The sequence below is a fragment of the Stegodyphus dumicola genome, chromosome 7, assembly GCF_044657685.1.
Source record: "Stegodyphus dumicola isolate Sdum_Otavi_A_Nest chromosome 7, ASM4465768v1".
In the NCBI taxonomy this organism is placed as follows: Eukaryota; Metazoa; Arthropoda; class Arachnida; order Araneae; family Eresidae; genus Stegodyphus; species Stegodyphus dumicola.
Window position 1 is genome coordinate 28,596,729 of NC_140774.1, and position 13,264 is coordinate 28,609,992.

The window sequence follows — 13,264 nt, forward strand, 5'->3', positions numbered from 1 at the left end:
AATGAAAAGGATATAAAAGAAGTTTTTCACTGTAATGACAATGCTCCTCAATCATCAATCAATTACTGGATGGCGAAATCTCTAGTATGATTCTAGATCCAGAAAATACCACTATAGACAGAGTGACAGAGAGATGAATAAATTTTGATTGACAAATTAATCAGAATTCTAAACGCAGCAATTACAGGACTTCAACAATGGAACTTTATAACTGAATAAAATTATGTCTGCCTGTAGAAAAGAGAAAATATTAGCATAAAAAACGAAACAACTTGAAAGGAATGTTTAATAAAGTAAAAATGAGTATTATGCTTTATTTAATTATTATTATTATTATTATTATTATTTGTGTGTAAATTTTAATATCCTTTAGATCATAAGTGCTGTAATATTTTGTAAATCACGATTTCATATTTTTAATTTTATTATTTCTTCATGTCATCTTGCTGGATTTAAATGATCTAATATCCAGAAAAATCATAAATCCTTAATCGCAGAAGTCCCAATGAGTCCAGATCTGGGACTTTGTACTGTAATAAAATCAAAAATATTAACAAATCACTGAATGTATGATACAAAAGTATTTACAAAAGAATGCATGATCTAAAAGTATTTACAAAAATATATACAACAGATGATTACAAGAATTAAGGTAAAAAAATATACACTTTAAAAGTAACAATTAATGTAATAAACACATGTCATTTTGCCAAGGTATTCAAATAATTATAAACAACAGTATTCAAATAATTATAAAATATATTTTGTATATGCACGGAATTTGAAAGCAAACGTCTCTTTCAACAATCTAAGTAATAACTGATTCCTGTTTGGCTTTCAAGTCTGTTTACCTAGTGAAGATGGTAACCCAATTTTGTGGAAACACAGTTCCAAGAAATGTTTCTTTCAAGGTCGTGTTCGGGCAATAAATAGTATATGTGTTAGGGGTTTTATATATTTGGAAATCCACAAAAACTCCAGTGCAGCCAGCCTATTTGCTAGTATTTGAACCTAGGTCAAACTATCAATGTTCAGTGGCCTATTTCTTAGCTGCTGGTAACTTGCTTTTGATTATTCCTGTATTATAATTGATGAATTATATTCAATATCAATTTAAATTTAAAATTAGCAGTAATTATTTTTGTGTGTTTGACAACAATTATTTATAGCAAAACCTACGTCTAGATTAAAATGAATGGAAAATGCATGGAAATTTTATTTTAAATTATTTTGCCATTTGCAGAATAAACCTTTAAAATATTTGGTACTTTTTGATTATCTGCATTGTCATAAAGAGTCGCCAGCCCATTGTTGGTTTTGTGAACTGAAGAAAAAAATTTGTTTGGTTATCTTTATTGACCATTGGTGCTGTTCTGTTCATAAATTGTAATAATAGCAATAATAAGAGGCATTTTATACAAAAGAAATTTTGTGAAAAAGAATAAAAAGCTATATGAGTGATATTTACATATAGTATGCCAATGGATACTGTAATGATGATTCAAGTGTGTAAATTCATGTGTAATCAAACATGGAAATTTACATACTTGTGTGAGCTGGTTGGCTATTGTAGTTTGTGTACTCCAAAATAGGCCAAAAATGCAGTAATTCTACATGTGGAAATCAGGATGCAGATAATCAGATAGTACCAGATATATTTGTCATCTTTTCTCAAGTTCGTGATATTTCAGGTCATTTTGGATTAATATAATTTAGTAAAGCTAGATTAATCTAAGGAAAGTATCTTTTCTTTCTCTGTATTTAATACTCAGAACATGTTAAAATTTTTGTTTAGAATCTAAATGTCCGATTAAATTTGCTTGGTTTGCAATAGCTGCTCATTTAATATAAATTAAAGTTTAAAAGAGGGACAAAATTAAAATTATTACATGGGAAGAGAATTCCTTCTTAAAGTAATGACTTGACAATTTGAATATATTTACTTGACAAATACAATAAAAAATATACATAGTTATGCCATAGTGTCTTCTGAATCACACATAAGTTTTCTTCAATATTGTCCCAATGTCATTAGAGTCCAAGTTTAAAATATAAGAGGAGGAGATGAAATTCCCTCCCATTTTAAAAATGAGGGAAGAAAGGTTCTGTAGTTTTTTTTCTATTCTTTACATATTTTAATTTCAACCTTGGAAGGGCGTTTCATTATCGCAGTGGCATTATTTTGAGTATTTTATAAAAACTATTTATTATAATTTAAATGGAAATTAAAATAATAAATAAATATAATAACTAAAATAATAATTGAAATGCTAAACTTGCAGAAAAAAGCTATTGTAATTAAGGTCTTTAAATTGGTGGATATTGATTAATATTTCTTTCTTTGAATCTGTAGGTTAAGCAGAGAATATGAAAAGTTGCATAATACAGCTAGTAAAGATGTAGAAACTTTTCTTTCAAATCCTGTGAATGCTTATCTTCTTGTAAAGCGCTTAACAGTTGACTGGAAAAATGCTGAATATTTGATTGATGGTGCAGATAGTAAAGGTAAGGAATGGGTTCCCAAAAATAAGGATCTGTAATTGTTGTCTGTATATATATGTGTGTGTGTGTGTGTGATTATTTTTAATGCATAATAATAATGGCAGAGTGGTAAGACGAGATGAAGATGACGAAACTGGATTCCCGACAAATCACCAATCTTTATTTTCAAGCGTATAAAGTCATCCTAGTAGATATTTATCCAATCATAATGAAATATGGTCAATCCTTTGTACACTGATTTTAAAAGTAAGACGTAAGCATTTTGGATAGGACAGCATAAGCAGCGAAGAAGTCTGCAAGGTGGAAGCTAGGGAAAGGAATGACGTAATTTCTTGCAAGCGGTATTTACACTAAGTATGATGCAGATAGTAGTCTAAGCTATGATTGGTGAATTTTAGGTTGTTATGTAACATGGAAGGATCTCGAGTTTGGGAGACTATTCTATTAGGGAGAATGAATTTAGGGAGAGAGCACCAAATCTAGAATAGTTAATTTTGAGACTGCCAATCATTCTTGAAGTAGTTATCAAATTTTGCTGTATCTTACGTTAAAGCAGATATCTTATTTTGCTTTATCTTACATATATATATATTTACACTCACACACATATATGTATATGTGATGAAAAAGAGAAAAAGACGTAGCAGTGTCGTTAGGCCTAGAAGGTAGATCCATACTGAAGAATACTGATTGTGTAGAATACTAATGCCAATCCACAATGAATAAGAAATTTGGCAATCGAGGCAGTTTTAATTCCATTTTATTTATATTTAGTTCTCTTGTTTAAAACAGTCCTCTTGGCACTCTTATCATCTCTGTTTTCAGAACATTTACATTTTTGAATATTATTGTGATAGGAAGAGAACACAGTGATATGAAATGGCATCCAAACAGCAACAGAGATACAAGCAAAGTAAGCATTTTTCCAGTATGGCAGCTCACTGAAGAGGACGATTTTGGCTAGCTATTGTAAAACTGGTGATGGTTTTAGCGACTAATTTTTGTACCAAAATTTGGTGAGAAATAACCAGTCGACAAACTTGGCAACATTTCTGTCTGGTCTGTGTACAACCATTTGATACTGTAATTGATCCATTATATATAACTTTAACTGTATATGCCTCCCAGTAATTTCAAGAAATGGAAGCTACTAAAGATTTCTTGGTAGCCGCGAAAACTGCATAGAACCAGGAAAGCATCAGCTTTCAGTTGTTTATTTCAGCATGAGTTCAGAGTATTGGGAGATACCTCACTTTCAATATAAATGTTCTGGTTTTAAGAAGAAAATAGCACAATTAAATTTCTAGCATTTAGGAATCATTTAAAATACTGTCAAATGAATATTTTAACTTTTGTTTAAATCATTATTTATTATTTTCATTTCAGCCATTATAGAAAATATCACTCAACAGTCACAGTTGCAGTTCCCTGATGATGAAGATTTAAGTGGAGCTGCCTCTGCACTTATGCGTTTGCAAGATACGTATTTATTAGATACAGCAACACTTGCTCGGGGTCAAATTGAAGGGACAGTGACTTCTTCAGAGTTGTCAGGTAAATCCACATTCCATTTCATTAATTTTTTGGTTATTCAGTTGGTGTGTAATGTATAAACAAAGAAAATATAATAGTTTCAAATTAGCATAAATTCAAGTGTCTAAGAACTAGAAAAATGAATTCCGTATTCATTCTGTTTGTTAATGTATAGTTAGTGTTTATCTGTCATCTACATTAGCTATTGTAGAACCACCACTGAAAATGGAAGTGATAAAGCTGCTGATATAATGTTACTTTCCCACAATCCCTTAACTGACAGTGGACTTGATATAAAAAAAAAAAAAAAAAAAAAAAAAAAAAAAATGTTTTCCTCATGACTGATTTTTTAACTTTGGAGAGCTGATAATGTTTCTATCATCACGAGGTAGTTTTCCTTTCTTATATCTAGTAAATATATTTCTACATTATACAGTCAAAAGTTGTTAATCCGGACTCGTCGGGACTTCGGCGATTCTGGATTATCGATTTTTCCGGATTATAGGTCATCAGTTTAAACCTGGTAAGATTGCATGCAGAAATTACAAAATTAAAAATATGAAACCATAATTTATGAAATAAAGAAGAATTATGATCTAAAGGGTATCAAAATTTACAAAAAGAAAAGCTTAATATTTATTTGTTTACTTTATTAAACATTTCTTTCAATGTAAGTTGTTCAAGTTGCTTCGTTTCATGTGATAATACTTTCTCTTTAATTCTATTAAACAGACATAATTTCTTGTTTAGTTACAAAGTTCCGCTCTTTAAGTCCTATAATTGCTTAAAATCATATCAAAGACGGAGTACATGGAGATGAAATACTACATTTAGTAAGGAATTATAAGCCAAATAAAATAAAAACGTCTGCCCTGAAGATAAGGATAGTGCTGACAGATCAACTTCCAATTAATTGCACGCCGCGGCATTTCCCCCAACCCCCGCTGCAGAGCAGCGTGAAATTGATAAACAGATTTTGGATTTTGAAACATACTTTCGCTTTGTAGATCCTTTATATATTAGTAAATATATATCGGAAATTCTATTTGACATAATCGAAAGTTCAAGCTTACTTTTATAAAATTGCTCTAACAGTCTGCAAAAAATAATAAGCTGGATCGAATTCGAAGATTAAGGAACAACACAATCTGCAACATTAACTGAATTAGATAATTTTAGCTTAGCTTATACCGTCCATTATACATTAAAACGCGCATGCGTAAACGTATTATGCGCATGCGCACATGCATATTCGCAGCCGTAAAGGTCTTACGCCCATGCATAAACGCCTATGCACAAAGCAGCGCATGCGTAGAAAGTTTGTAGCTTTGAGGTCCGGATTATAGATCATTCCAGATTATGGGTGTCCGAATTAACGACTTTTGATTGTAATTGCATTTCTTATGCAGTTTGGATTATCCATTAATTAAGGTAAGAGACTTTCATTCTACTTCATTACTTACTTATCACCAGTAATCCTTATTTAGATAGTAAACAAGTGAACTGGACGTTCCTTCAACACTTATTAGATAATATAAAGCTGTTTGTAATTTATGAAAGTTTAATAAAATTTTCTGTTTTACTTAATTCTGATAACTTTTATGCTATAGAATTTGTTATATTCAAAAATTATTTTTAAAAATGGCAATTTGGGATTTGTTAGTCATCCAGTACCTGCTGATACATCGCAAATAATATGTTGGTACCTTATGATAAAGTTTGTTTATTTTATTTCTGGGAGGTTTTGTTTGCCAGTCACATTTAAAATGGCATTAAACATATTGACACATCACAAGCAATATGTTGATGACTTCTGCGAGGTTTTGTTTGGTAATCACATGCAAAATGGCACCAAACATATTGTTATTCTCTCTAGCTTGTCTGTATCCTCATGTGAATATATGTGATGATAATCAAAAAGCATTGCCTCTTATTCCTCCATTATGATATTTCCCACATTTGTTCTACTGTTTTATTTAGCAATCTTACTCAAAATGGCATCAAACTGATTGTTATTTTCTGTTAGTTGTCACTGTTTTGTCTTCATATGAACTGTATTAGTATAAAGACAAGTGATGATCTGTTAAAGACATTGTCTCTTATTCCAGTATTTTGGTGATCCTCATACTTTCTTCAGTGTTTTATTTAAGAGTTAAAGACATTGCCTTTTATTCCTATTCCTATATTTTAATGATTCTCGCACTTGTCTAGCTAACCCTAAGAGGAAAAGAATGTAGTGCTTTCTGCTTATCCATACTCCCACAAAAAGTTGCTAATTCATTCATAATTTTATGAATTGTCAAAAAAAAGTTTGACTGCCTTTATGGTTTAAAGGTATTTTTTATTTCATAAATAATGATAAAAGAAGTATTTTATTGTTAGTTTGGTACATTTATATTTACCATATTGACAACACCTGTAACGAACCTGCATTTATCCATGGCGGCACGAAGAGCTAGCACAAAGCATCCGGTGGTTCAGTTTTTCTAATGCTATTTATTATCCGTTATATTTACATATTTACAACTGTCCTATTGTTAGGCGGACTACCTTCACAGAAACCATATTGCCTAATCAAAACGATATTTTGTCTCTACTTGCATGCATTGCGCTACTGCCAAGCAGCGCCCTCTACTTCTCTCTTTACAACACTCCTCACCTGTGTACTCAAAGTTCACACAAACCGAATGCAAAATAAACCAGTATTTCTAAATCAAACACAACATTTGAATACTATATAAACTACATCAAATTACAAATAAAAATTAAGTAATGTTTAAACACATTAAATCAACTTATAAAGTAATTACTAAATAAGAAACATTATACCAAATCAAAATTCGCAATAATTATATAAACTAAACTACATTTAGCAACAATCAATAAAGATATTCAGAAGATGATATATGTGCAAACAACAAATTAGGTTATTACACAGTAACTCTTTACTACACACAGTAACTCTTTACTACTAATTACGCACTTCAAGATTGTACAGTAATTGTACTGGTCTCTTTAGATTACCTGTTTGAGTTTTTATTAGACAAGAGTGAACCTGACCATCTCTGCTATGTTTCTATTATCTTACCTAGTGTCCACAAATTCCTAGGTAAACGGTCGTCATGTACAAGGACTACATCATTAACATTAAACTGACCAGACACTTTAGTAGGTGGACATAAATTCACAGATCTTAAAGAAAGCAAGTAATCCTTCCTCCACCTATTCCAAAAATGGTTTAACAAAGTTTGTTGATGTTTATACCTTTTGATCAAGGAATGTCTAGATCCAGTCAAGTCTTCTCTGCACACTCTTGTAACTGGAAGAGAAAGTAAACGTTTACCAATTAAGAAATGAGCAGGAGTTAGCGGTGAGGGTTCTGAAGGATCATTGTAGACATATGTTATGGGCCTTGAATTAATTATGGCTTCAATTTCTACGAAGACTGTTTCTAGCTCAAAACAAGTTTTGATCATTCTAAAATGCCTTTCCCAGAACCCTTCCCACCATGCTCCTTTTTCCATAATAAACTTCCATGTTATACCATGGGAAGAAAACAAATTTTGTACAGATGGATGTTGAATACATTTCCAAATTTTTCGCAACTCGAGATCAGCACATTTGAATATCTTGGCATTGTCTGAATATATCGTTGAGCACAATCCACGACGAGAAATAAACCTGCGAAACGCAAGCATAAAATTCACGCTCATAGAAGGGATAAGTTCTAGATGTAAAGCTCGAGTTGTAGCACATGTAAACAAAAGCAGATAATGTTTATTCTTGCTGTCCTTTGTAAAGAAGGGACCAGCATAATCCAGCCCTGTTACAGAAAATGGAGATGATTGAAGAACACGATGAGGTGGTAAAGGAGCGGTTTCCTGTGTACCGGCACGCACCTTGTATTGTTTACACAAAAAGCACTTACTTAACGTGGACTTGACGAATTGGCGTCCTTTTAAGATCCAAAACTTTTCTCTAATATCGGCTAAGGTAGCTTCGACTCTAGCATGAAACAATTTGTTATGAGACTCAAAAATTACTAGTTCACTGTATCTATCTTAATAAGGTAACAGCCATGGGTGTTTTCCTTCAAAAGCAAGGTCTGAGAATTGAAGTCTGCCCTTTAAACGCAGAAGACCACGGGTATCCAATTCTGGGTTAAGTGAATAAATCGACGATGTCTTTTCTAAGCATTTTCCACTTGATAAATCTAGAATCTCTTTCGCAAAGTATTTTCGCTGTGTAACTTTTACCCAATAGAACTCTTACCCAATAGAACTCAGCTCGCGAAATCTCAACAGAGCTTAATCGACCTTTGACTTTCACTGAATTTCGTTTTATATTCTTCGTAAACCGCATAACATAAGCCATAATTCGATACACCTTCAGCAGCCTGCTGAATCGCGTTAACTCTAGTAATGCCGAAGATTCTACGTCTTGAACAGAAACATGAAGAGATGTTTGCATCCTTGCTTCGTTCTGATCGCTTTCCTCGTCGATGTTGGTCTTCTCTGATACTAGTTCACTGTATCTATCTTAATACTTCTCTGGTTGATTTACCGGCCAAACACTTTCAGGTTGAGAAAGCCAGCTAGGTCCCTATAACCAAAGGGAACTTCTCACAAGGTTAAAGGCATTTTCTCCTCGAGATAAAAGGTCAGCAGGGTTTTCACTCCCACTGCAGTGAAACCAGCATTCAGGATCCGTCAGTGAAAACGATGACGTGGAAAAATGGGAAGAAAAGGATATCCAAGCTACAAATTACATTTACGGCGCCATAACAAACAAGCAATTGGAATATATTCACGAGTGTGAGACTGCATTTGATATAATTACGAAATTTGATGCAATGTATTTAAAAACTTCAACATCTCTACAAATTGTTTTTCAAAATAACTTAGAATGTGTGAAACTGAAAAATTATCCTGATGTAAATATATTTTTCGATGATTTTGAGAAGTATGTGAGCGAACTGAAACATGCCGGCACCACCGTGACGGAACAAGAAAAATTGAACTATATGCTAAGAGCATTACTTTCAAATTACAGTCACATTGGTGACTTAATAGATGTATTACCAGAGAAGGACAGAACAGTCGATTACCTAAAGAGCAAAATCAAATCAAAATTACTTGAAGAGAAAAATGATTATGAAGATTGTGCACCAGCAGAAAAATCAAATATGTTCAAAATTGAAACAAGCAAATCGGGTCCACAAGGTGATGTCTGTTATAATTGTGGAAAACCTGGACACATTAAAAAGAAGTTGGCGTGTCCATCAAAGGAACTATTGTGGTAATGGCTCCACTAATTATTGTGGTCGAAGTTCTTCAAACAATCGAGGACGTAGTCGTGCTTTTAGTGGACATTGTGAACGTGAAACATACTCTAACCATAGAATAAACAGTCATCAAGGCAATAGTTTTCACACCACTGTTATCAAAAGTAACATGACAAGTTCCAGTGCAAATACTGTAATGAATAAAAATGAAATCAATTGGTTACTGGATAGCGGATGATCAGACCACATTATAAACAGTGATGAATATTTCAAAGAGCAAGTCACTTTGAAGGATCCTATTCAAGTGAAAGTCGGTGACGGAAGGATTTTGAAAGCTACAAAGGTTGGCACTATAATAGTTTCTTTTCCTGTATATAACTCTGAATCTATCGTAACATTGAAGAATGTATTTTATGTAAAAGAAATGAAAGCAAATTTATTAAGTTATTCGAAGATTACCGATAATCATAAAATAGTTTCAAAAGAAAAGTTCTCTAAAATATATGATGTCAATGGTTAATTAGTAGCAATAGCAGAGAAAGAAGAAAGATTATATAAAGTAAAGAGTTATGTTAAAAATAGTAAAATATTCGCAAATTTGAGTAAATTAACGTTAAAAGAAAAATTGCACCGTTCATTTGGACATGTAAATTTTAAATATCTGGATATTATGTGCAAAGATCAGCTATTAGAAGGAATCCCTAAAGAAATAGAAACCGAATATATGAAGTGTGCCATATGTACTGAAAATAAAATGCACAATTTATCATTCAAGAATAATAGAAGAAAAGCAGAAGATATTCTGGAGATTATACATACAGATGTAATGGTGAGAAATACTTTGTGAGTTTTACTGATGATTATAGCAAGTCGGCAAAAATTTATTGTATCAAATCTAAGGATCAAGTCTCTGATTGCTTAATATGTAAATGAAATTCAAAATTTAACAGGGAAGACAATCAAAGAACTAAGATGTGATAATGGTAGTGAATATATGAATAGCAAGATATACAAATTTAAAAGAGAAAAAGGTTTCAAGATAAAGTCATGCCCACCATATGTACATGAATTAAATGGTACTGCTGAGTGTTACAACAGAACTATAATGGATATGGCAAGATGCCTTTTAGCCGAAGCAAAAGTTGACAGACGTTACTGGCCTGAAGTAATTAAAGCTGCTGCTTATTTGAAAAACAGGACATTAACAAATACTGTTGTAAAGAAGACACCATATGAAATATTTTTCAATAGGAAACCATCTGCTAATGAATTAAAATTGTATGGAAGTAGAGTGTATGTAAGAATACCAGAAGAAAAGAGAAAGTCGAAGTGGGATAAAAAGGCTGAATTTGGAATTTTACTTGGATATACAGAAGTTGGATATAGAGTTTTGATAAATAACAGAATAATAGTTGCCAGGCATGTTGACATTATTGAAGAAGACATAATGTGTGTAGGTTGTGATGATGAAGATGAAAATGATGGTACAAATAAAAAGAATGAACCTCAAGAAGTGTCATGTGAATCGAGTAATGATACCTCAAAGGACAGTGTGATAAATGAAGATGAAACAAAAAGTGGAATGAGACCAAGAAGGCAAATCAAACCACCAGTTGGATTTCATGAAGAATTCGGGTACTACTGTGTTAGTGCAAATTTTTGTGATGCTACAGTTCCAGGTAACTTTGAGGAGGCGACAACATGCAGTGAGGCTGGACATTGAAAGGAGGCAATGGACAGTGAAATGAACAATCTTGTTAAAAATAACACTTGGACACTAGTGACTAAACCAGAGGATAAAGCAGTTTTAGATGTGAAGTGGGTATTCAAAAGAAAACCAGGTAACGTTTTTAAAGCTAGATTAGTGGTTCGAGGTTTCCAGCAAAAAGATAGCATTGAGGATACTTACTCCCCTGTCATTAAGATGCAAACCTTAAAACTGTTACTTTCATATTCTTGTCAGTATAATTTAAATATTCATCAAATGGATGTTGAGACTGCTTTTTTAAATGGTTATGTTGTGTCTGAGGTTTATGTTAAACAGCCACAAGGCTATAATGATAATTCGAGTAGAGTGTATAAATTAAAGAAAGCACTATATGGGTTGAAAGAAAGCCCTCGTGCTTGGTATGAGTGTTTTAACGAGTATATTGAGAGTCTAGGATTTCGTAGAAGTAAATATGATTATTGTCTTTTTGTAAAATCTGAAAATGATGTATTTGTATATATTCTTTTATTTGTTGATGAATTGTTGATATGTTGCAGAGATACTCGGGTAATTAATGATATTAAGGAACAACTACATAATAAATTTAACCCCTTAAGCAGTTTGCCCGTATGGTGTACGTGCTACCCGAAATTGGCTTCAACCGGTTTGCCCGTATGGCGTACGGGCATAGATATTTTCTCCTTTCCTTTTCTGGTTTGCCCGTATTTTTCATTATTGTAAAGATACTACAGTCAAAAGTCGTTAATCCAGACTCATCGGGACTTCGGCGGTTCCGGATTATCGATTTTTCCGGATTATAGATCATCAGTTTAAATCTGGTAAGATGGCATGCAGAAATTACAAAATTAAAAATATGAAACCGTAATTTATGAAATAAAGAACAATTATGATCTAAAGGGTATCAAAATTTACAAAAAGAAAAAGCTTAATATTTATTTGTTTACTTTATTAAACATTTCCTTCAATGTAAGTTGCTTCGTTTCATGTAATAATACTTTCTCTTTAATTCTATTAAACAGACATAATTTCTTGTTTAGTTACAAAGTTCCGCTGTTCAAGTCCTATAATTGCTGTGTTGAGAATACCGGCTAATTTGTCAATCGAAATGTTTTCGTTTTCAATAACCTCTGGGTCACTTTCTTCCGAATTATAATGACCAGGAACTTGATTTAAATCATATCAAAGAACCAAATAAAATAAAAACATCTGCCCTGAAGATAAGGATAGTGCTGAGAGATCAACTTCCAATTGCCCTGTGAAATTGATAAACACTAAACACATTTCGGATTTCAAAACATACTTTCGCTTTGTAGATACAAATTACATATTAGTAAATATATATGGGAAATTCTATTTGACATAATCTTTCTAATCTATCATAATTTAATAATGACGTTCCTCCCCCCCCATCTGCCCGCAGAGCAGCGTGTGAAATTGATAAACAGATTTCGGATTTCAAAACATACTTTCGCTTTGTAGTAAATATATTTTGTAGTAAATATATATCGGAAATTCTATTTGACATAATCGAAAGTTCAAGCTTACTTTTATAAAACTGCTTTAACAGTCTGCAAAAAATAATAAGCCGGATCCAATTCGAAGATTAAGGAACATTGCAATCTGCAACATTAACTGAATTAGATAACTTTAGCTTAGCGTGTAACTCCGTTACACATTACACGCGCATGCGCACAGACATATTCGCAGCCGTAAGGGTCACGCTTGCGCAGAAAGTTTGTAGCTTTGAGGTCCGGATTATAGATCATTCCGGATTATGGGTGTCCGAATTAATGACTTTTGACTGTATTTAGTATTAATATTTTTCGACAGATGGCGTGACTTGTCCATGTAACTAAAATGCTTTTCATCCGGGTTTTTCTTCGTAGTGGGAAAAGAGGGATTTTTCTTTGAAATTTTTGTTCTACTGTATTCAACGCTTGTGAATTTAAAACCTTGTCTTTTCTTATGGAAGTTATGGATGGAATAAATGACGAAAATACTTTCTTGTTAGATGATGAACTACATTCTGATACAGATACAGATAGTTCATCTAATTATTTGGATTATTCCTCAGATGAATCATGCAGTGAGCTCAGTTCTGATGAAGATTTGTGTTCTGCAAGGATTTTTACCGAGGTTGACGTGAAAAATCCACCTGTTCCGTGTCCTCGATTTAAATTTACTGGTATTCCTTCTGTGCACACACAATTTGACGA

The 13,264-nt window shown here is 32.6% G+C and overlaps 1 protein-coding gene across 8 annotated transcripts in view; it reads left to right on the plus strand.

Annotated features, from left to right (window-relative positions):
• Positions 1 to 13,264, plus strand: part of LOC118185960 (prolyl 4-hydroxylase subunit alpha-1-like) — a 139,442-nt gene that overhangs the window by 72,271 nt on the left and 53,907 nt on the right. For all 8 annotated transcript variants that reach the window (XM_085820018.1, XM_085820019.1, XM_085820016.1 and 5 more), the window contains exons 3-4: positions 2,354 to 2,505; positions 3,889 to 4,056. In XM_085820018.1, coding sequence (XP_085676144.1) covers positions 2,354 to 2,505; positions 3,889 to 4,056 — 320 coding nt within the window. The remainder of the gene's footprint in view (positions 1 to 2,353; positions 2,506 to 3,888; positions 4,057 to 13,264) is intronic.